This window comes from Gymnogyps californianus, chromosome 21 (assembly GCF_018139145.2).
Source record: "Gymnogyps californianus isolate 813 chromosome 21, ASM1813914v2, whole genome shotgun sequence".
NCBI lineage: Eukaryota > Metazoa > Chordata > Aves > Accipitriformes > Cathartidae > Gymnogyps > Gymnogyps californianus.
Genome location: NC_059491.1, coordinates 2,507,179 through 2,531,497, shown reverse-complemented (window position 1 = coordinate 2,531,497; position 24,319 = coordinate 2,507,179). Strand labels below are relative to the sequence as shown.

At 40.2% G+C, this 24,319-nt stretch overlaps 1 protein-coding gene across 1 annotated transcript; it reads right to left on the bottom strand.

Annotated features, from left to right (window-relative positions):
* Positions 1-18,856: 18,856 nt before the first annotated feature.
* TMEM52 (transmembrane protein 52) lies at positions 18,857-23,321 on the bottom strand. Its single transcript, XM_050909496.1, is given in 5 exon segments — positions 18,857-19,248; positions 19,251-19,487; positions 20,146-20,315; positions 22,316-22,360; positions 23,220-23,321. Coding segments are annotated over 4 exon segments (507 nt in total). The 5' UTR covers positions 22,348-22,360; positions 23,220-23,321; the 3' UTR covers positions 18,857-19,180.
* Between the last annotated feature and the right edge of the window lie 998 nt (positions 23,322-24,319).

Below are 24,319 nucleotides of genomic sequence, written 5' to 3'. Positions count from 1 at the left end.
AATACAGTCTCGGAAGATGATATTGAACTTCTTACTTATGGTATGGATTAGAATGGTTTGTGAAATGGATTCAAGAACAGTTAATTCAGAATTGTTGAGAGACTTTGCAAGTCATTTCAAAATCCTTTGAAACAAATCCATTGTCTGTAAGCGAAGTAGAACAGAGTTGTGAAGGCCCACAGCTTTCCTATAGATTTCATTCTACTGCATCAATGTACATGTATGTTACTGTGAATGTAATAAGCATATCTATTACATGACTGTCTTTGTATATCTCATTCTTGACAGAGGCAGAATAAGCTATACGAGGACAGTATATGCTGGTCTACATATGTCCTAAAGGGCATTATATGTAGTCTTGTTTTCTCATAAATTCTGGCTGAGGTAGTTTTATTTCCAGGGGAAAACCTTGTTCCTGTTGCCTTGTGACCCATTTAAAAATCAATGCCATAAGCATCTCCGACTTCAACAATCATAAAAATTTATTGCCTAGTTCCCGAGTGTGATTGTTATGTTTGGCATACCTTGAAGCATTTTCCAAAGCCAAAAAATATCACTACTGTTGTCTTAGACATAGGAAACTGATGCATAACAATGTGAAATTATTTAGCCACTGCCACCCAGCAGTTTATGGAAAGAAGCGAGATGAAATGTTAGGGTTGCTTGAACCTGGATCTAGTATTCCTTGCAGTCAGTGCCATAACTGTGATACAATCTTACAGTGCGATACAAATATGTAATTTTGTAATCTATATTTATACTTGTTCAACAAAATAACAGAACTTTTCTGCTGGGAGTAAGCTCTGTTCTGAATTTTTCTGTATGTTCATCTTCCAATGCTGAAACATATATGGGTGCCTTAAGGCTGGTCCAGGCCTGTTTGTATAGTTACCAACCAATTTCTCCTTTTTTTTCCTTCTATTTATACAAACCCATTTTGAGAGCGCCAGAAGAATAGGGTTTTGGTGCTTTTTTCCTACAATCAGAATTGTATCAGAGCTCTTTTCCATGTGCTGGGGATTGTACAAGATCTTGTTCTGTTTTTCCTTCATATTCAAGTGTGTGTTACTCATTTACATTTTTTTGCTGTACCTTTAAACTGGGCAAGCCATAGCTCGGCTTTTAAAAGTCCTTTGGTGCTCCCGGCAAAGAGGCTGCCCTACCTGGGCCAATGGATACTTTTTCAACATGATGAAATCCTTTAGTGGCATGGAACAAACGTAGCTGGCTTTGCAGTGGCTTGAATCACAGCAAACATTGCTAGGAACAGGGGAGAATATAAAATAGGCCACGAACATCTTTTTCAAAATCTCATATCCTGTACTGACGATAGGTCATTCAGAGCTGAGGTGGATCTGAAGGAGTAAGTATAGAGATATTTAGAAGCAAATAAATGGAAGTATGTTTCCCTGTATGGACACCTATCCTGCAGTTATAATAGCAACAAAGGGCATTGTTATAATAATCTTGGAGATCAGATTCAACAGTGTGTGTGTACACATATATATAAATACACACATGCGTGCACACAACCAACTGCACACCTATAGGTCTTCCTTTAAGTAAGTAATCTTTTAAGTAACATTTCAGTTGCATGAATGCTGATTAAGCACTCTGAGTAAAAGCTTAAAGCCTACTATTTCCCCATTTAAAGGGACTTCCCTCAAGGGGATCATTGTCTTATTGAGCAACTAACAGAAAAACAACTGGTACCCTGGAGATGCTGAGAATTTAGAATCCACATTGAGAATTCAGCCTAGCTACTGAACTTTCCATGATGTCAGACGCATCAGACCTGCAGCAAAGTTTGCCTGCAAGAAATACCTCTAAATACGAGAAAGAATTTGCTTACCTAGCTATGTATCAGATTCCTATAGAACATTCTTCCATCCTTGACATAGCAGTTTCAGAAAGTGGGCACAGGTGTGTGTCCTAGTGAAGCAGCTACCAAACACTGGAATTACTGATAAGAACACTGTTCTTTCAAAGAGCCTTACCTTATTTCATTGCTGCAGTTGAAGGAAAGCTTCAGTGCTGCTGCAGATTCCGGAATCCAGAAAAAACACGCCTACATTCATAAAGCAAAAATATTTGGAGTAGGGGGACTTGTACTACTGTCCTTGGAGAACCTGTTTAGTCAAACAAAGCCTATTTGTGATACAGGAAAGGGATAAGGCATGCTTAGAATGTTCAGTAGTCATTAATTTAATCACAATAGGTACTAAAATGAGTAGATTCAATAATGGTTACATCCTGTACTTCAAAAGTAAGCATTTATTTGGGAAAGTGTACTGGGACTGAGCAAAACACGGTGATGAAAGATAGTCTGAAAAATGGGTGTACTTCCATCATCCATATCAAGCAAAACTGGCAACTGAATTCAGCCCAACCACTCTGTTCTTGCAGTGGAAGGGAACTCAGGAAAGAACAAAAAATGCATGCTAGTCTTATTATTTCAGAAGCAGCTCCAGAAAAATCTGTGTGAATGTTATATAAGGTGTGTAGGGGTTATTCATAGACTGAATGACAATGTAGGCTGTTTTTTAAGTGGCTCTAGGAGCTTTAGGGACTGAAGATACAAAATAGTTAAATGACACAGCTGGGCATGAAGTTGTGAGAGAAGCAATAAGAATCACCAGTCATCAAGTCCCATGTTGTGTGGGTTTAGTTATGTGTACTCCCTGCTGTGCTGGTCTTGGACAGGAAAGCACTGCATAGAAAACCTAGAAAATTGGTTCTAATGGTACATTAAACCACAACGTGAGCAGGCTAAATGATAGAGTGATTCCGAGAAAGACCTGCATATTGCATTTCCTTACTCACCAGAGCAGAAGGAATTAGTATGAGAAATTCATGAAGATCATGGGAGGAGCAGAAGGGAGGATATTTCTTTACAGAACTGAGTTGCAAAAAACCAAGCTAACAGAGTCAAAGTGTGAGCATTCGGGACCCCTATCTACCTTGCTGTTCAGTTGCTGCTGAGAATGAAAGAACTTGCAGCAAAGGTCTACACTTGTATCTCTGAAAATTTATGCCCTTTGAACAAGAGGGTTGGGTGAGTCTTCTAATTTACAAAAAGAGAACTTTCTTGTGACCTCTGGGATTCTGTTACAGTAAACATCCCAAATCTCAAACCACTTGTCAAAGATCTCGATCCTGCAAAACCCTTTCTTGTGAGCACCTGTTAGAAAAAAATGTGCTTATAAAATTCATGTTTCCAAGCAACAAAACAAAACATAAAGTGAAACATCTTTCAAGCCACTACCCAAGGGAACTGACAGAGACAGTTGCCTAGTAAGTAAAGTCTGATTTTCAGAGGCCGAGCAGTACTATTCCAAGAGTTCAGTGGAGATTTTAAGTTACATGAACATATGATATACAGGAGTTTTACCCCTGTCTTAACAGCCAGAATTTCACTGTGCATGCTTGAATATTTAAGCTGGTTATAAAAAAAATACAAGAGCAAATACCATCATGAACAGAGAGGTGAGCATACACTCCAGCCTTACTTCCCATGAGCTGGGCAGCTTCAATTACTCAGCACTGGATAAAAAGGAACATGCATAGTTTCTCATGACTTTATTTAAAAATTCATAAAGCAGTAACATAACTTTTTCATTTCATTCCACCTTTTCCCCAATATCCACAAACTGCCTTGATACAAAATTCTGTGTTGAAATCCATAAAATGTACTTTTGTTTTTTAGGTGCTGGCTTGTATTTCTTAGGGAAATAACTCCCATTGACAACATTGGAAATAAGATGTGGGCTGTGTTGTTTTTTATATACAATATAGACCTTTCCATACTGTGCATTTCAAATACTGTATCGTAGCATCTCCTTGGTGCTAACTATTGTTTATCAACGTTGTAATTTACTTTAAAGGAAATCTAACTTCAGTTTTCTTCTTATCCATGCTTCCACTATCTTTATAACTCTTCAGCTCCCTCCAGGGGTGTCAATACATCGTTTGCTATCGTAGTCGGTTATCTTGTTTAAAGAAAAATCCATTTACAGTTTATCCTGCCTGCAGAACAGTCTTGTTGATAGTTCCCCATGCACTTGAAATTCCAGAGTGGGACTCTATAATCTTTTGAGTTTTATTCTTGGCTTAGCTGTGGAGGCTGATTTTGAATGAATTATTTAGCTCCTTTGCTTTATATGCGCCAATGGGGAATGGACATAGTAATGCACAACTGTATTGCAAAACTTAATCCAGTAACACTTTCAAAGTACTTCGAGATTCTTGGATTGGAAGAGATGAAGAAATTGTAACTATTGTTGCTGCTGTTACTGAATTCTGTTTCTCAGCTCTGAAAATAGGATTCAAAATTCATTGGCAGGGATATGGGATGAGAAAAGTTACAATCCTTCTCCTGTATTTTGCGAGATTTGCATATGGAAATATCTCTGTGTGTTTCAGCCAGTAGGAAGTTTCTCTTGGGAAGAATTAACATTTTAGTAAATAAACAGCAAGCAAAACTGAGTTTTTATACAAGGACAATTACACGTAATGGAAAAAAAATAAGTCCCTCTACATGTATATTTTTGCTTAGTCAAACCAAAATATTTATTGAAGAAATAATTTTGATGGGAAATATTTTGATAAACATTAAAACACAAACAGATTTGGACTAAGAAGTTCTAAAGGGTCAAGGAACACATTAAAAAAATAGGTAGTCAAAGTAACATAAACTGCCCACTTTCCCCAATGGTAACAGGTCTCCATGAACAACCACAAAACTAGGAGGAAAACCCATAAAAAACCAGTGTTCTCCAAAACCCTTTAACTTTTAATTAACTGAACAAACTAGTTTCAGAACTGATAATAAATTCTATTCATAGGTGATTGTGTGTTGAGTTTTGATGCTTGATTAAAGACATTTTTACTTGAGAACTGTAACAGCTGGAAACCAGGTTTTATATTATACTGTGAGCAACATGCTGACAAATTTCTTACCTACAAAAGCTCAGCAACAGAGCTATAATATTGCCTATGCGTGTTTAGGCTGAGTTATGCTGTTATATTACTGATGTGTATTGTGCTAATCCAATAAAACATAAAGACTGTTGCATCTTTTGTGACTTCTACCACACTGGTACCAGTAGGGATTTGCATTGGTAATATAACAGCAGCAGAACAATCTAGAGAATTGTTGATGCGTCCTATTTTGAGGTTATGGATTCTAGCCTGCAAGTAAGTAAAATTTCCCACTAACTTCAGTGACTCCTGAAAGCTTTAGAACATCCTAGAAAAGATTCAGCATTATGAAAGACTGACATATTAATATGCTATTCAGCACTTAATTAAAAAAATACAAAAAAAATATGGTGACAATTTCAAATATGTGAACTTACTGCAGTATTTTGAACAGCTTAGATGACTGGATAGTACTTTAAAGAATAGTTTTGTTTCCTTTGAATTTAGTATTTCAAAAAAGTAATCAAATGGTTTCATTTCTCCATGTTCCTACCTTTTATTTAATGTTTTAGTCCTATGGCTTATGGTCTACCGTCATAATGTACCTACAGATAATTTAGCTTGCAAGGGATTTAAAAAGAACACCTTAGAGAAAAAACAAACCTTGAAAAACAAGTCCTATCAGTAACACCTTATAGTATTAGAAATATAAGAAGTTAATGTACTTCTCACTATTTAAAACATGAGTTTCTGTTTTGAGTTTCATTTATTTTTATGATCACATTAGTCAATTTCAAATTTTGTGTCTCTCCATAGTTCTATATTGGGGTTTAAATCCTCGTAACAAATGCAATACAAATAAAGATGAATGACATTTTCAGTACTTTTAAAACCTCTTTCCACTGCCAAAATTAATGTTGGAGTTGAAGCTAAAAGCACTATGTGGTTTACTAATATGCACTAGTCAGCAGATATGCATCTAGATACAGCATCACCCTTTGGCATTTGTTATTGACGGTACTGCTATTATTTATTAATCTCTGTTACTTTCAGCATCTGAATGTGACTGAAACTCAATGATTCTTTTTGTATTCTTTTTTCTTGTATGAATAAGTGGGTGACATGGTATGGATTTTAAACACTCACTGCTTCCCAAAGCAAGCAATTGCATTTGGCACTGAGGTTACTCCCCTTTTTGTGCTTTCAGATTTTGACTTTCTGCCAGCCTTGTGGTAGGTTGTCAAATATGATTCAAGGGCAGTGTTCTGCTCTATCTGTATGGACTGCATTAGTTTATTTTCAATAATGCACTTGCTCAGCCTGTGCTACAGCTAAAACCGGATCTGTGTACTTACTTCTGCCAGCATATGTATGGCAGTCAGAGAAGTGAGGGGAGATCTTAGGAACAGAAGGATTCAATCCGAGGGGGCTAAAAGAGCTATAGCTCTCTGCCTGTCCTCTTCCTAGTATAACTACTCAGAATAGTCTGCATTCTGGATCACGTGACGAGCTATTAGCTGTGCAGGCCTCTCTCCCCGTTCATATTGCAGCTGTACAGATGTCTATTCTAGCTATGCTGGTGAAAGGTGCTGAAGCAGGTGCTGCTACTGTTCTTTTCCCCAGTATAGCATGTTCTGTTCTGGAGATAGGTTGATGATGGCATAAACTATGCATGGTAGAGCTTAGTCATACATGCTCTGCAAATACAGCATGTTGGTTTTGTTATACCAAGAGAGCATTCTTATAGGGAATATATACACCATACACTGAAGCACTACTAGCGTAGCCACACATCCCAGAGATAGCTCAACAGGCAAATTCCAGAACTGAAAGTGTCATAAGCTACATCAGTGTATTGCCATACTTCAATTTAGCCCTGCTGTACAGTGCTTCACTGCCGTGGCTATATTGCTTCTGTGATCCTAGCAAGGATCTTTGCACGTATACATATATACACCACAAAGTAGTGCCAGTTTCTACAGACCTAGCTCAGAGGTCTTTAACATTGTGTCACACTTTAAACATCGTCATTTTCCTAGCATACTTAACATGCACTTCCAGAGCTTAGTTATAATGTAGTTTGCATTTTTTTCTACGTATTTCAGTTTGAGGCTCAAACTGGACTGACTGGCCTTCAGCCTGGAGTCTAGCAAGTTGTTTTTAAAGGACACTGAAGCCTAGATAAAAATCTAGGAAGTGAAATTAGCCTATTAAAATTAGTGATAGCTTAGGCATTGACTTGATCCAAACTTGGTTTTCCATAGTTTTTCTTACTCTGCAATTGTAGCAAATTTACATTATGGCTAAATTCCCCACTGTCATCAATAAGAGTTTTGCCTAATTCACTGTGGAAATGGGATTGAATGTCAATAAGAGTCACCTTTATCACCCATTTTGATCATATTTGCTTTAAGGACTAGGCGCAGCTTTGTGTGCAGTTACAAAATGCAACTAAACAGTTCAGGATATTTTGGGGATTAAGTCTCATCATTAAGAACCACTGTCTTCTGTGCCGCCTGTCTTGAACGCTTCAGCTGGAGGTATTGGGTATAAACAGAAACTGCCCTACAGTCTTAAGAGTTTTCACTCAGCACAGGCAGGGCTTAAATATGTTCCCTGCTATTCTGCATATAAGGAGGTGAAGGAAGGAAATCTGGAGAGGAAGCTGAACTTCCTGTGCCAGAGATTTTGTACCGGAGCCTTCCCTGAATTCAAGACGATGTAGCAACAGCTTAAGATATGAATCACTAGAACTGCAGACATGCAGGATTTGAAGAAAGACCCTTCTGCATCCACACCTGTGATTATGAATTTACAGAAACACATGAATCCCTAAAGAACAATCTGACTAATTTTTGGACCTGGCAGTTGCCTCTTCCATCCCCCACCCCATCTCCAGACTGATAAGAAAACGCCCCCTTTTTTTAGTTTCATTTCTCTGAATGTTGTTTCAGACTTGTGAAGTAGCCAATTTGGGCATCTGGATTAATCACGGGTACATGGGTAAGTGACTGCACAAACTGAGATACAGAAGACTCGGGCACCAAATGGCCATCTTAAAGGACTAGGTCTAAGCAGACAAACAGGGGAGGTGAGAAGTAGGAAGGGCTGTGTGTAATAGAACTATCAACTGATTAGACACACGTACACACTTGCAGTTTTATGTTTTATAATTATAAATGGATTAAGAAGTCACCAAACTAATCCCACAGATGCTCAAATTATCCTTGTCCCTTTTTTTTTTTTTCTGTTGTTTAATTATGTTAACATGTGTTACCTAGCATCTTGCACATCAATTAAAGGATTAAAGCTTAGAGATTTTGGGGTATAAGTTTTGTACCTAAAATAGTGGGATATGTTAGGAAATAAAGAGGTAGAAATTGATCAGAAATTTTGATTTTTCTTTATTATAGCATAGCACTGAGCAGTGGGTTTACAGTATCACTAGCTACAATTCACATGAGAAAACAAGGGCAAATATTTTTTGTCAGTAACCGATCAATTTGATTGAAACCTGTGGGAGCAAGGATGTGCTCTGATGAAATACGGTTTTCTTGTTGGTGACAATGAGATAAACTAGAGAAAGGAAAGGAAATATCTCTTCCTTTTCTGCCCTGGAAGATCATTATTCCTTATGTTCTTTTTTTAATCCAGGCAATTTCCTGTACTTCTAAAGCATGGTCTCCCACAGGAGGGGTATTTGTATAGCATCTTCCACCCAAAAGCACCATGCAAAGCAGTAGGAAGATTGCATTTATTTTTCCTGCTTTCAAGCAGCTTATCCATTTCTGATTAATCAGTTCACATAGATGCATCTCCTCTCTTTCCTCTGCTCTTTGTCTGATTTCATCTTGCCAATTTTCTTACCGTTGGGACACAAATCAGCAGCATACTGAGCTGACCGCTGTAATCACAGGCTTGTGTTGAACTCTCACTGTACGAGATGATGCAATGTCAGTCTAAGTAGTGCAATAAAAAACGTTGCATAGGTAGCATCAGCAAAGCTTACAGCCTGCCAGCACAGTATGAGGAGGTAAATAGAGTGATTAGGTATCCAGCTCATGTGATATTTCCCATGGTCTGCTTTATGCAACTGTTTATTCTAGGCCCACATTCAGTAGAAATATACTAAATACCACAATTAAATTCAGGTGAAATTCCTGAACAATTTAGACAAGTTGTACAAAAGATGAGATTAAATATTTTGATAATTAAGGGATTGAAGCATCTGACATATGAGGAGAGGACGAGCAAGCTGGGATTCTTTGGCCTCAAGAAGAGATGGTTCAGGAGGGATCTTACTAATGTGTATAAATACCTGATGGGAAGGCATAAAGACGACAGAGACAGGCTTTTCTCAATGGGCACCAACTGGCAGGGTGAGAAGCAGTGGGAACAACCCAAAACACAGGAAATTCCACTAAAGCATTCAAAAAACTACTTTTACTCTAAGGGTGGTCAGACAGTAGAACAGGTTGCCCAGAGAGGCAGTGGCATCTCCATCCTTGGAGAATTCAAAGCCAGAGCGGACAGGGCCCTGAGCAAGCTGCTCTAGTTGACCCCCTAGTGAGCAGGAGGGTTGGACTAGGTGATGTCCAAAGGTCCCTTCCAACCTCTGTGATTCTATAATTGTTTACCAGTGGAAAATAGAGGCAAAGACATTGAAAGCGGTACATGTATAGATAGCCAGGATATCTGTGGTAGAGCTGGCATCTGTCACACTCCAGGATGTTTCTTGATTGAAAGATAGCCCTTCCCATTATCAAGAATTTTTCTTGAGTATTACAGTGAAAATAACAGAACATACGCTTTTTTACTTCCCGTATGGCCCTAGTCAGTTGAATTTCAGTCTTTTACAGCAGGTGTGGGGGACCTTTTATCGAGATGAAAAAGTCTACTCTATATGTGCAATTTTAAAGTAAGGAATAAAAGCGTATAACGTTTTTTCCTCCAAACAATCTTCTCACAAAATTTAATTGACTGCCTGTGTGTTGCCTTCCAGCACCGTGTCTGAAAAACAGACGTTCACATAGGCCACGTAGGCTCACTTGTGCCATCTTGTGGAAGAAGGCAGTTTAGCCGGAATAACAGAAGTGTAGGGACAAGTTCTCCAAATACAGATGGTGTATTTATTTTTATGGCCTTCTGGTTACCTAGCTCATCACAATTATATTGCCTTTAAAAGAGCTGAAGTGACCTCATGTGCAGTGCAGAACAGCTTCCTTCTGCCTTCTTCACAGAACACTGGTGTCTGATAACTGCCTTTTGACAAGAGATGCAGCCACTTGGCAAGTGCTGTTCGGGGGTAAAAAGGATAGCATTTCTTGTCCCATGGAGCTGAACAAAGCTTCTTGCCCAGTCTGATCTGATAAGTGTGGAGAGGGTGGAAAGCAGACTACAGAGACTTCTGAACTAGACCAAAAGATATAGATTACAGAACAAAGGCTGAATTTCAGCAAGAGAGAAATCAAAGTTGTAAAAATCAAGTGCTTGTACAAACTGACAAAGAAGTAGCATTCTTTTTCGTGTTTACATCTGAGGTGGTATCTTGCAGGACATTTGATCCCCAACGGGTCAGCAATCTTGCAAGATAAGCTGCCGTCACAAGACTCCTACCATCATCTCATCAGGCATCTCGCACTGATCCTGGGCCTGTCTTTTAAATTTCTCTCCCCTCTGCTTCTTCCTCTAGTTAGGAATGTTGTAATGATGACTGGATTAGGCACCTGAAGTCCAGAGGCTATTTCTAAATCTCACACTGTTTGTTTTGCCCAAGTTTCTTCTCTAGATTCCCCCCCACTTAAGAGGGGGAGGGAACAGGGAATTTTTTTTTCCTGAGCTTCATGTCCCACACAAAGTTCATCATGGTCTGACTGTGTATCTGTATTTCATTATGACAGTGCAGCCCATGCTTAATGTATTCATCCTCAAAATTCTTTGCAAGATAAGATAGCACTACCGTCCCCATTTTATAGACCAGGAACAGTGGCCAGCAGAGACTAAGTGACTTTCCCAGTGTCATATGGGAAGTCTGTGGCAGAACAAGTAGCTGAGCTGGGTTTCCCAGCTCAATACTTTGACCTCGGGACTATACTTCCTTACTTGTGGGAAGGAAGTAGCTTATGCCATAAACTGTTAGCATGGAAAGAGGAAAAACAATGCACACATAAGAGCTCAACATCAGGCTCTTATTTTTTGTTTCCTTTTTGAGCTACTTGGGAAAGCTGGGTAAAAAAGTGAGTAAAAATTAAGCACTTCAATGCAGATTCAGGCATTTCTAGATTTGAAATAGAAATTGATTTTCTCCTTTCTCCAAGTGCCCAAAATGAGCTTTATTATTCTAAAAAGATGTGAAATATCTTTGAAAGTGTGCATTCTTTTCTACAGCCCCCTTTTTCCCCCCAGTAAGATAAAAAGAGCTCTGGCATTTTATATTCTAAATTTTCACTGACCAGAACAAAATGTTTTCCCAGTGATGTGGTTTTACACCTAAGCTTTTTTTTGTGCATTGGATTTAACCTTAGGATGTAATATTTCATAAAACATTTATTGTCTTCTCCATTTTTATAGAGCAAAATTCCCCTACGATACTTTGTTTTCATAGTCTGCTCTGAATATGATTCAAAGGCTTCTCTCACAGTTTGAATTTTAGTTGTGGGTAAAGGAAAGAACCTCTACTATTTGCAGCAAAATTAGTAAATATCTCCCTAAGCAAAAATAGTTCCAACAGGTAAAGATGATTAGAATCAGAGCCAGGAGACAGCTAAAAGCAAAAATCTGGAAAGTGATTCTGTGAGAGCTATTTTATTCCATAAGTGAGCAGGTTTTGCACATGCGTCTAAATGTCCCACTCATCAGTACTGGCAACAGCGGTGATTCTTTTCCCTCAAAAACTGCATCTGATCTAGTTGAAATGCAGTTAGAAAACAAACAAACCAAACCTTCTTCCAAGCTATTTGGGGGCAGCAAGGCAGACAAAGGCAACTGCAAGACAGAAAAAGAAACGGTTTTTCTCTGACTCTTACTGTATCCAGACCCTATTGGTACTTCACTCAGGATGCTGCAGGTTTGCCACTTAATACTCTCCAAAGATTATAATGCATCGATTATAAAAAGCCATTATAGATGTACCACTTTACTTATATTGTTAACGAGCTTGGCTATAAAGGGATTTGCAACCTGAATTTCCTGACAGAGCCAAGGTATAATTTGCTCTGAGCTATAAAGCCTATGAATTATTGAGGCAATTTACTTCCAAGTCTGCATTTTCTTTCTGAGCACAAGTGCTCATGATAAGTGCATGTGTGTGTGAGAGGAGAGAGACAGGACTGCAAGCTGCTGACAGTGATGTAAGCACCAACTTCTCTGGCAGTACGTCTCCCCATCATTGGCTCTTTTACACGGCCAGCAAATAACAACAGAAAATAACTGGCAAAACGATCATTTTGGACAAGTGAGAGAAGAAAAAAATGCATGCTGAACAGCGCCAAATGAGCATGAAATTCAAATCACAATTAAAAATGCACTTCGGGTAATTACAGAGAGGGGCTTTTCCCTTAGAGATGTCACAAAGCTTGTGTGGGTATAATCAGACTTGAGTGGATCCAGTGACGGTGAAAAACACTAGACTGACAAATCAGAATTCTTAGATCCTCCACCCAGCTGAGCATATAACCTGCTGTGGGACCAAGCCTCCCACTTGATGTTCTTTTTAAATCTGGTTTCTTATGGAAGTGAGGCTTTGTATTCACAGTCAAACCTGTGTCCTGTCTCCCCTTCTTCCACTCTCCACACCCAGCTAATAACTTCTGAATCCACTGACCAACTTCAAGCAAGGTGATAGAGAACTGGAGGTTTCAAAGACATGAAGCTTCTAAATGTTTCATGAAAACAGGAGCTGCGTAGAGAAGAGGCATCTTTTAATACCCCCACTGCAAGAAAGACTCCAGCATGAGCTCACCCTTCTTAGGCACTGGAAAATGCACACAAGAAAGATCTTATGCATGTCCTAACTATAAGGAAACCTTCCACTGAAGGTTACATATTCCTAAATGTTAGGGAACTTTGTCGTAAGATTTAGAAATCTAGAAAACCAGGCTCCATTACTTCTGCTGCTCAAAGAATTCAAAGGGTTTGGGGGGGTGGGGGGTGGTGTTTGTGGGTTTCAGGGGCTTTTTTTCCCCCTCTCCAACTGTTGGCATTATTTGAATATGGAGAAGATCCCTTTGTGACCAGATTCCCACTATGGTAGGCACTGTGGGAGAATTTCCTGCACCAGAGAACATAAAAGTCTTAAACACCAGACCGACAGGCTGGGAAAAGAAACAGAGACATGAGAGAGGAAGTGACTCGATGGAGGTCACCTAACAGACTTCTAAACAGAACACATCTCAATAGCACATGCACAGGCAGCTGCAAGCAGATTTCCTCAGCCAGGGAGTAGAAGCATTATAAAGGGAGATTGCTTCAATAGCAATGTTGACAGGAGTTCACACTTTTCAGTGCCTTCCTACAACAGGTGAGAGCAACCTGATAAAAATCAATAGTAAAACCTGAGCACTTGCATCAATATGCTGTCAATGCAGCTCTAGGTAAGAAAAACGCTGCCTTTGAAAATCGCCAAGTTAACTTTGGTCATCAGCAACCTGTCTAGATTATGGCTTCCAATACTGCTAGGACCATTGGAGCTGATTTAGCATAAGCAATCCTGGGAAGAGTTTGTAGATTTCTTCAGCAGAGACCAGACTAATCTTCGGTATATTGTCGCAATAGGCCTTTTCTTACCCCTGCCAGTGGTAAAAGTATTTTTTGTGCCAGCCGAGTACCAGGGGACAATCAGTATCATCAATGGATTATTTCTTATTACTCAAAAGGTTAAAGGAAACCTCCATCACATGTTTTGTCAATCTTCTTTTCTGAGATTCCTAGCAAGTGTATCTATAATACTTATCTTTTATAAAACTTATCTTTTAAAATATATGGTTTAGGAAGATGCGTCCTTTGGACACGTTAGACACAGAGCTTGGCTGTGAGCTCCTGTCTCAAGCAGATACTCAGAAGCAAGTCTTCCAAAAATAGGGCTCTTTTAGTCTCAAGCTCTTGAAGCCATAAAAGGTGTTCAAGAAACCCTGTCCCTAGATGACTAACTGCCTAGCTCTCTTCTGCAATATGAAAGGGAGGGTTCATCTTCCATTTGGGGCCAGCACTTAGCAGTAGATTGGGGATTTTCTATCATCTAAGCATTCTTCAAAGATACTGAGAACACGGCAAGTACATTGCCTTTCTTTGCTGTACCACACTGTAACACCTGCAGCTTATGTGCCTGTAATATTAAATCTTTTACACACATGGCATGAGACTTGTATGAAAAATGTGTTGTGATACACACCTGTCAAAGACAAATGATTTCAGAGTAACCCTGAGCAGATCTAACAATGAGTGAAGTCCTGTTTAGTTAATTGCCTGGTTTAAAATTATTTAGACATTAATTTAAAATTATTTAGACATGCTTGAATGACTACCTTATTAGAAAATAAATGAATTTTTAAAATCTGTCCATTTAAATTCATTTCTCTGTTCTGGAAAACCTTTTTTTTTTTTTTTAACCTGTTTAATTATTAAAGCATTTTTGAGGGGGGAAAATGTATTGATTAATTCTTTATGAGTGGAAATATGTTGATCCTAGATCTTCCTGAGAGGCTATTCTATACTACCACCAGGGATAGCACATTTCTCATGAAAGGCTTCTGGTTTAGACATTCACAGTTTAGATGACTATGGCACTAATAAATAGTATCAGTTATAGTGTCTTGTTTTGAAACTTCAGAGTACTTTAAAAACTGGCTATAAGAAATACATCCATAGAGATCGCTTCATTTCTCACTGACATACACCCACCTCTGGATGCTATTTGATGGCTCTTAAAGAGCCTACGGCAACATGTGCAAGATTTCTGATCAAAAATAGAGACATCATACCTGTTTCGAAATAGAGGAGGCAATGTATATGTGGCTAAGAGGAGTAAAATGGAATGTAAACCAAGCTTTTTTTTCTGCAGCAGAATCTCATTTTGTTTCCTCTGACTTTAATTGTGCAGAATCCAAATCTAAAGGCAAACTAACCATTTACATTCCGAATACTTTCACTGACAAAACCAGGGACCCAGTCATCATACCCAGTAAGAACAAGTAATGTTTAAGACTAGTCCTATCCCTCCTTTCCCTTTTACATGCTCAGTAGAATAAACACAAAGGAACACTATGTCTATCTAGATTGGGAGCTTTTGAAAGTATCCCACTTGCTGATTAAGCCTCACTAAGAGCATCAACAACAAAACAAAGTTTTCTAGCACCATAAAGTCAGATCCCACACTGAGAGATAAACAGAGCTTTGCAGAACACAAAGCAAAAGTCAAAAGAGAAACTTCTATGGAAAACAGCAGTAGAGATGAAGACAGAGCATTAATCTCCAGTCCACATTTTTGGATTTGGTTAGTGAGTTTTAAAACATCAGCTAAAACAAAGATGTTCATTTTAACTTACCATACAGTAGGGTTAGGAGCTCATAGCATCCTCTTCCTAGTCATATTGCAAAAATGCATGTTGAGTGGAAGCTGGCTACTACGCCTATTTTTACAGGCATTAACAACAAGAAAGTCTGTCTTTCTCTAACTTGCCCAATTAAACAGAAAAGACCCAGGTGATCAACAGACACTCTTTTCCATTCTACTTCCTGCTATTTAGCATTATGTAAGGCATCTAGGAGCAACATTTTCAAGCTGTTGCTTGTGTAGAGCAGGATTCAGGAGACCGCCCTTTCAAGTCTTTTTTCTGACATTAGTTCGTTAAGAGGTCATTTTCTCTCACTGTGTTCCCACATGCAATAGTGATTCTAATTGATGAACTGGACTTTCTACACAAATATAAATTCTCAAGATGGGAAGAGAGCTCTTTGTTCGCTGCAGGAATTTAAATGGAATTTGTAAATCCCCTAGTCATGATCTTTCTGTCTGGAGGGATATAACTTCTGCAATGCTATTGAGCTGAAGAAACCTGTTAAGTGGAGATGTAAATAATGAACAGTTGGGGGGGTAATCTGCCTCCTCAAAGACAGAGGGCCAGGGACAGCTTTGATTATCAGCTTTCTGTGAGGATTCAGGTGATTTTGATAAAGGGCTGAGACATCACTATTGAAAACATTGTGAGGAGCAAACTGAGCTGCTTTTGATGTGCGAAGAAAATTCTGTGTTCCTGCAGGCTGATTAGGTCAGTAGTTTATGTTAACAAATAGTATATGTTTGAATTAATGAACCATGTTATAAGGCAAGAGCCTGGGCAAGACACAAGACTTTTCCTTAGGTGTTAGAAAGAAAACACCAGATTATGCCCTTCTTCCTAGGAAGTCAGGGAAAAAACTAAGTGCTTTATTCACTACGCTGTGTCAAACAACACTTGCTTCCTACATACATATCACGGAAACTCAGTTCCTGCAGTGTTACTCCCTCTTTGCCTACTCTGTACTTTTGTAAAGAAGAGGCAAGTCCAGTTGTTATTTTTTTAGTCTGGATAATGACTTGTGGAAGTATGCAATTAAGGACATGAGCAACAGATTACTGCAGGGCAATTCTAACTAGGCTAGACTGGCAACAGAGGTGCTCCAGAGTAAGACAGGCTTTTCTATTAATCCAGGTGGTAACAGAGTCAGATCTGATTTGTAAGCACTCCATGGGCATTTAGGGTTTTGACTGGGGTCTTGCAGTTAAAACTATCATCCCCCATAACCAAATGGAAACAGACCTTGCAGTTTGGTAGACAGTCTGTCAGGTACTGCTGACGACTCACAGGACAGAAGCGTTGTGCAAGCAAAAGCATGAAGCGAAGGGAAGTCAAACCGTTGTGATTATTCCCCCGTCCTCCTCAAGCAAGCTCAGTCCTTGCACTGCAGAGTAATCTCTGAAGAACTGAGCAAACCTGAGCCTTAGAAGCGCCCTCGCCTCTTTGCAACACCAAGAGCTCGTCTCTTAGAAAGCTGTTCCCAGTGGTGATATAATGCAATACGCTGAAAAGTGAAGGACTGCCCTCTTGTGTCAGTCGCTATTTTCTCATTTGCCTGGTTTTATATTCCTGTTTGTATTAGTGAGTGAGCACTCGGAGCCATTTCCCTCCAACAGATATTTCTTCTTTGGAAAGGCATAGGATTTGTTTCTGAGTACTACCCTGATGGAAAAGTTCAATAAATAAAAATACGTCTGCTGTATTTGTGACTTGGAGACACCCAGGACTGGGCATATATTGCTCTTCCAGCTAGAGATATCCAAATAGCTACACTGGGTTATGCCTAGTAACCATTTTGACAAAAAGAAGGCAGAGGAGAGAATAAAACAGGAGAAGTATAATTAAGAAGGACAGAGGAGAGACAGAAGAGAAGAAGATTTATTAAACTAATCTTCCCCTGCAACTCTCATAGTAAGCTATATGCAAGTTAAATACAGAACCAACACTTCTCTAGGGAGCCAGGCTCGTGAACAGCTCACACACCATGAATGTGTAGCAAAGATTCTAGTCTCGGTCCTGTTGGCTGGCAGAGAGATCTTCATTTTTAAATCATTAATGCTCATTTCCAGGGTAGTCCTTGCAGTAATGGTTGTCAGAGAATAGTATTCTAAAAGCTGTGCAAGATTTTGTGTCCACCACTTCTACTGCTTATTAATGACAGACACCTAAATACTTGCAGAAGGTAGCCCCTTTTCACAGCTACCAAAGCAACTTCAGCAAAAAGGAAGACCATCAGTCATATTCTTGTTAGTAGGTCAGTCAACATTAATTCTGACCTAGCACTCCACACTTTATGTTACGTTCATTAATAGCACCTACTGCTTATGCTTTCGTTCCTGGTCTTATCCCATAGATAATCCCATAGCAATGAACAATCCTGTAGATTGCTCATGTTCTTAAAGGTAGCCAAATTAGCACCTTGCTAAAGTGGATTCAAAGAAAATCATTACTCGGGAGTGGACAAAATTCATACTATTTGCAATATGGGAGGGGCAAGAAAGAGAAAGAGCTGTCATTTAAAAAAAGGCCTCTCATAGCCCTTATTTTTGTCTGGGCTGAGACCACTGTAATCAGCTCCAAGCTCCCAGTTTTAAAATGATGCATAGCAGTTATCCTTGCTATCAGTACTTCATGAAGAATCATCCCTAAAGAGTAATTTCTTTGGACTATTGCCCAACCTGTACTACGATATTTTGTATTTATAACTTATTCTAGATGGCACAGCTAGAGCATGCTTTGTTTCATCCTGCACATTACTGAGCTCATCTACGTAGGAAACTGGCAAAAGCTGCCAGGAATCTTTGATTTTTTTTCTTTTCTGTACTGACTGGGACCCTGACACCTAAACAGATAACAAAGTATAAAGGTATCTTTGAAATATTTGATGAATATTTGAAAAACATTAGTAATACTTAACCACGTGTGCAAGTGTCTCTTTGAGACTAATTTGTACTTTAACTGGCAAAAATAAGTAGTAAAGTGATCCCACCCACAAGCCAGCTCATCTTGAAAATAGAAGTTTAAAGATTTAAGAAACCTCAAAAACAATCCCTTCAGGTCTCATGACCAACAAAGAAAAAAAGTATCTTATCTGTCTCATTCCTTGTCTCTAGTTGTGAAACATAACATAATGCATTTCCTTCCACACACTTTCCTGTCCTTGTTTGCCATCTTCCTTCAGTTTAAGGAACACGTGCCATTATGTACCAATTTGCACTCCAGCCAATTTGCTGGACAGTTAAGCTTCTCAAAAGAAGAGAAACTGCAGAGGCTGTTCAGTGTGACTTGCTAGGATTCCCCTTTCAACTCCAGTTTGGGAAGCTTCTGTTCTGGAACAACAACTTGACGTTTGTACTGTTCTGACTCTCCATGTGTGTTCCCAAGACAGCAAAATTCCCCTGACCTTTTTATTGCCATATGCTGGACACAAGGAATTTTTTTTTTTTTTTAATCAGATGAACAAGCATTCATGTCCCACTTTTACAGGCATTTTTAAACCGCTGCCCTTTTACTTCATTTCATATCCTTGAAGAAGCTTTACCAGGATATTACAGCAGTCATAGAAAACATTTCTTCTAACTGACAGATCGTTACAAGGGCATGAGAGGAAACATCTTTCCATCATAACTTGCCTATAAAACCAAACTCTTCATGTCTTCTTTAACTCTTCCAGTCCTTCCCTTCCTTTACTCCCCATCTGAAATGAGTCAGAGCTGCGGCTGTTCTTGTGTTGCATCTTCTGAATTTTCTGAATTTGCCTGTGTTGCTGGATCTCAGGTGGATACTGGGTGGGACTCAGCCCTCCTGGTGTCACCTGTCCAGGGATGTCATTGAGTTTCGGGCTTATCCGTGCTACTTCAGTGTATTGTTTACCCATTTGGACAGCTTCATCATAAGAAGGTGGCAACTCCATTGCATAGAGACTGTAAGCTGGAGGGGACACAGTGTTCTTATCCATATCCACAAATATCGAAGGAATAGGGGCACTTAGAGGGTACTGCAACGAGCTATATGCTGTGAAGAAAAGGAATTTTAAAAAAATTAAACACCTGCATGGAATGCTGATATATAAAGAGCTAATCCTGCTTTTCTCCAAGAAATTATGGATTCATTTTTGTGGTGTCAGAACATGTGCACTATATACTAAAAGCTATCAGTATAGAATTACCCATGATGGAATCTATACATTCTCCAGAAGAAAGCAGTCAGAAGAGAAAATGTCTCTGCATATCACCATCCAGTAATTATTGTGAAATAGTACGTGTATGTTGTAACAGGCAGTTTCAGTCAGGTTCGTACGTGAACAGCTGTGAACAATTCCTCACATTAGAGATAACTTTGGCTGGAATAGTTGAACAGTGAGATGGGCAGAAAAGTTAAAAAAATGAGGGAATGGCGATAAGAACAGATGTGGGAGATGACACATAAGAGGTTAACTCACCATGAACTTTATTTTAACCTCTATAGCATGAAATCCTACTTGTCTTCTGCACTCACTTACTGTGTTGCCCTGATGACCTTCCTTCATCTCTCTTGCCCACCCTATGGGGCTGAAAGTTGTTCTGGGAGTACATCAGAAAGTCCCCATTATTGCAAGAGCTAGACACAGAATTCTAGGCACACGTTCAATAGCAAAGCACTGTTGAATAGTTGACTCCCAGAGGATACTTACAGGTCACTGTGCTATGGGCAGTGCTGTCACTGTCAATAGCAATAACGGTCAAATCACAAGGGTGCCTAGGGAAGGTCTCAACTGGAAGCTTCTTCTTGTGGCAGCAGAATTTGATGCAGCTTGCTGTGATCCCACAGAGCAGGAGCAGGAACACAGTCAGCAAGATTAACCTTAGAGAAGGAGGGAGAATACCATAATTTCATTGCTTATGTTTTACTTCTTCCAGAGCTGAATATAATTTCACTCTAAATGGGTGAAAGACAGGCCAAACCTCCTAGCTTTAGTTCTGAATGGGTGTTGGATCCTGAATTAGAAAGTTGGATCACAAACACTTAATCACAAGTTGAAGTACTACTGACCATTGCTACAATGCCTTCTGGCTCACAGATGCCATAACATTAATTATCTTGAGTTGTATTTTCAGCTTTTATGCAGTGAGAATGGCTCCACTTTCAACAGTAAGAGTGGGTATGTACTTGGAGGGAAATACAAGTACAAGCTTTCATAAGTCTAGGACCTATATTTATAAATGAGCACAGAAATTACATTTTGCAGTATGTCTTGAAAATGCAATTCTATCTCTAGCTATTGTTTAAGGAAGTTTATCATTTAACAATTTGTAGTGTACCTAGGTCGACATACTAGTGTTTCAGGTTCTCCTCTCAGTTGAAACTCTACCTTCTCATCCCCCAATTTCTCAAATGAATCCACTCTTCTCATGAGCTAGGTGAGCAGTAAGACATGTCATGAGAAGATGAGATAATAAGAAATGCTTGAAAGTCCTGTAAAGAAGTAGGTCCAAGGACAAAGTTGAAGTACATTCCTAGTGACTTGATAGGAATTACTGTGGGACAGATCATGCTCCTGAATTTCTCGTTAGGATTGTATTCCACTCCAAATATGCATAGAAATGGCCGCAGTAGCATTCTATTCTTTTTTCCAAACCAAAGGTAGTACTTGCCCATAAGAATCATGATTCCAAAATGAACATTTCTTTAATAACTGTTTTATTTAGTTTTAACAAGAGTGTATTTCTGTTAGTATGAGCGTCAGATACACACAAAGACTACACCAAGTATAAAGGTTGGATTTGAGGGCCTCAAACTTCCACAAATTTCATGCATTTTCTTGCAAATTATTGTTTTAGAAAAACGCTTTCAGGCAACTTAAAACCGTGTGTGAGAAGAACATGCTGCCTTGCTGGAACTTTGCATTGAAACATTCCTCCAGTGCGAGGTGTATTACCTCATCGCTAGCCAATCAGCGTTTCCTGACGCTCCATGAGCTGCACGATAGTGTGTTCTGTGAACTCATCGTGCCTTCATATGCTGCTGCCCTCTCAGAAATCACCTAGGTATAGGCATCTCAGCAGTATAAATCTCAGCACTAGCTCATTAGCTTTCATGATTTCAACACTGCCTAATTACAGAAGCCTTCTTAAAATATTTTATGTAACAATGTATTTTTAAACAGTCCTATGTATCAGCACGTTCTAAGAAAGCAAAGAGTATCAACCAAAATTAGTCCAGACTGAATGACAGCTAAAGGTAACCAACTCACTCTGCGTGCTACCATCAAAATTACTATATTGACAGAATGCAAACTATAAAAATAACGTTAGGATACCTATAATGCATGTGTTAGGCAAGCAACGAATCCACTTGTGAGAAGAGCTTACCCTTTGACTTATCACTATCTTCCCCCTTTCAGTCATTCAAACAGCCAGTAAACAGGTTTGCAATCAGCTTGAGTTCAGAATGAAAACGCAACACTACAAGCTAACCATCTCTTGTCCCGTAAAAGGGAGAGAGCTGAGGACTGTGCGTTAGGCGATGCAGTGCCGAGCCCCAACAAGTCCATGCTGTGTAGCTGCCATTGCGTTCAGCAAAGTTGTCTATTTAGAAAGAACAAACAAGCCCTGCAGTTAAACTGTAGTGTACTCAGAAAGGAAAGATGACATATCCCTAGACGAATGCCGTACCCTGCCTGACACCTTATCTCCCCTGTGGTCTCATCTGTAATATATTCCACTGGTAGCTTTCAGAAAACCGAGGAGAAACCCTTTCCTCCATCCTGTCTGGGAGAAGAGTGTTTCCATTGCCTTACTACAATTACTGCTCATAATAACTTTCAAATTGTTCTGGGTTAGTAAGATTAATAATAAACTTACCAGACATACCACAGACTTGTCCAATTAGACATGTTCTGAGGGCATCTGTGAACGAAGGTAGATGATTCACTGATTTAAATATCTACAGTCAAACAGTGAATGTATGACAGGGAATAAATTTCACATGATTTCTGAGGTGAAAAAGGGAAAGCATTCAGTAAGAATACAGAGTAAAAACCCTTTAGATTTAGTTTCAGAGGACTGTTCTTCATAGTCGTAAAATTACTCCAGCTGAGAACATGCAAATAATCCCACTTTAAAAGCTGGCTTTTGAGTCAATAAATGTTTTTGCAAAGTGGTACTTTACTGTTGCTTAGAAGAGAGAACTACACATGCTGGATTCTCAAAAAACGAATCAAAGAGTTATTTAAAGTTAACTGAGATGAAGTACCTAATACCATAGGCCTGTCTGAAAATGCCAGCCTAAGACAACTGCCTACTTCCCCTAGTTATTTTTAAATTACTTTCTCATAGCTCCAATGCAACCAGAAATGTTTTTTTCAGGTCTACGGACAGTACAAAAAAAGGAGAACAGTTTCTATTTCTATTCTAAAGTTTCTATTACATTTCAGGAGTGCAGCTGTCACAACAGTATTGTACGTAGTGAATTGCATGCAATGGATTTCACGTAATAGAACAATGCTTTTGGCCACAGAAGAGAATCTGCAAACTGACTTTTCAGAAGATGGCACTTCAGAGTCATTTTGAAAGAGAGGATCATTCACCTTAGTCTACAGAGCAAGGCCAGCCAAGCCAAATTTGTAAATTGGTAACGATCTTAGAGATAAAAAAAGCAGCAGTGATGGGTGGCCATCAGCAAGTCATCATTCTGATCTGATAATGCCACTCGATCATGACGGGAACAGGTTTGGTAACAGACATTTGAAAATTTTTGATTACTCACTGATCAGAGTTCTTGCAGTTATTCTCAGAAGAACAGAGCGATGCCTAGGAAAGGGGGGAAAAAAGGAGTGAGATAAGCAGGTGGCCAGAAGAGAAGCACCTCGTTTATCTGATGCATCTGCTCAGCGGAGTCCAGCGGTGTGAGTTTCCCCTGACCGCCACGGGTGCGGGCCGCAGCCTCCGACGCCGCTGTAGCAAGTTCCAGACGTCCACGCTGCAGCAGGGTGAGCGCAACAACAGGAGTTTCTCCACGAAGAAGCGGCCCGAGCCTCTGGAAGGGGACACCGAGCCTCCGGGCAGCCCGAGCTCTGCGCCCCGCGCTTGGGGCCTCCTCCGGCGGAGGCAGCTGAATAAATAACCGCCGGTTATCACGCGGGGTGCCGTGACCAAGCGAGCGATGCCGTTGCCCAGCGGCGGCGGGAGAGGCGCGCCCCGGCGGGGGCGAGCGCCGGGCAGGGCCCCCCCCGCGCCTCCGGCCGCCGCCCCGGGTCCCTGCGCCCGGCTCGGCGGCTCCGCCGCTCGCCCCCGCCGCTCGGGAGGCAAAGCCGCCATCGGAGTTGGCGCACGGCCGGCCTCGCCGAGGGACGGCGCTAAGCCGCCTAGCCCCAGCGACCGCGCCGAAGGGCCCGGCCCGGGCCGGCCCGCCCGGCGGGGAGGGCGCCGGGGCGAGGCGGGGCAGAGCCGCCGGGCCCCCCTCGCCTCGGTCCCGCCTGGGAGGCAGCAGCGCGCCCCGCGTCAGCCGCTCTCCCAGCCTGCCGGTGGCCGTGAAGTTAGGAGGGTGACAGGAAGGGAGGCAGAATGGAGGGAGTTCGGCTTTCAGAGATTTCCCTGAAGCGGTCTGGGGCTGCTACTCAGCGCTCTTCTGAAGAGAAGGTAACCTATCAGGGATGCTAGCAGTTGAACACGCACTTGTGCCTATGCAGTGTCAGAGAGATTTTGAAGGAGAAATGAAAAAAGAATGAGAAACTAGGTACGAAAAATATTTGAAAGAAACAAAAGTTTGGAAAAGCAGATCGTTTCCCTTTTTAAAAACGGTCTTGTTAAAACACATGAAACATGACTGAAAAGGTATTGACTGCGCTCTGAAGATTGGTTTGCTCC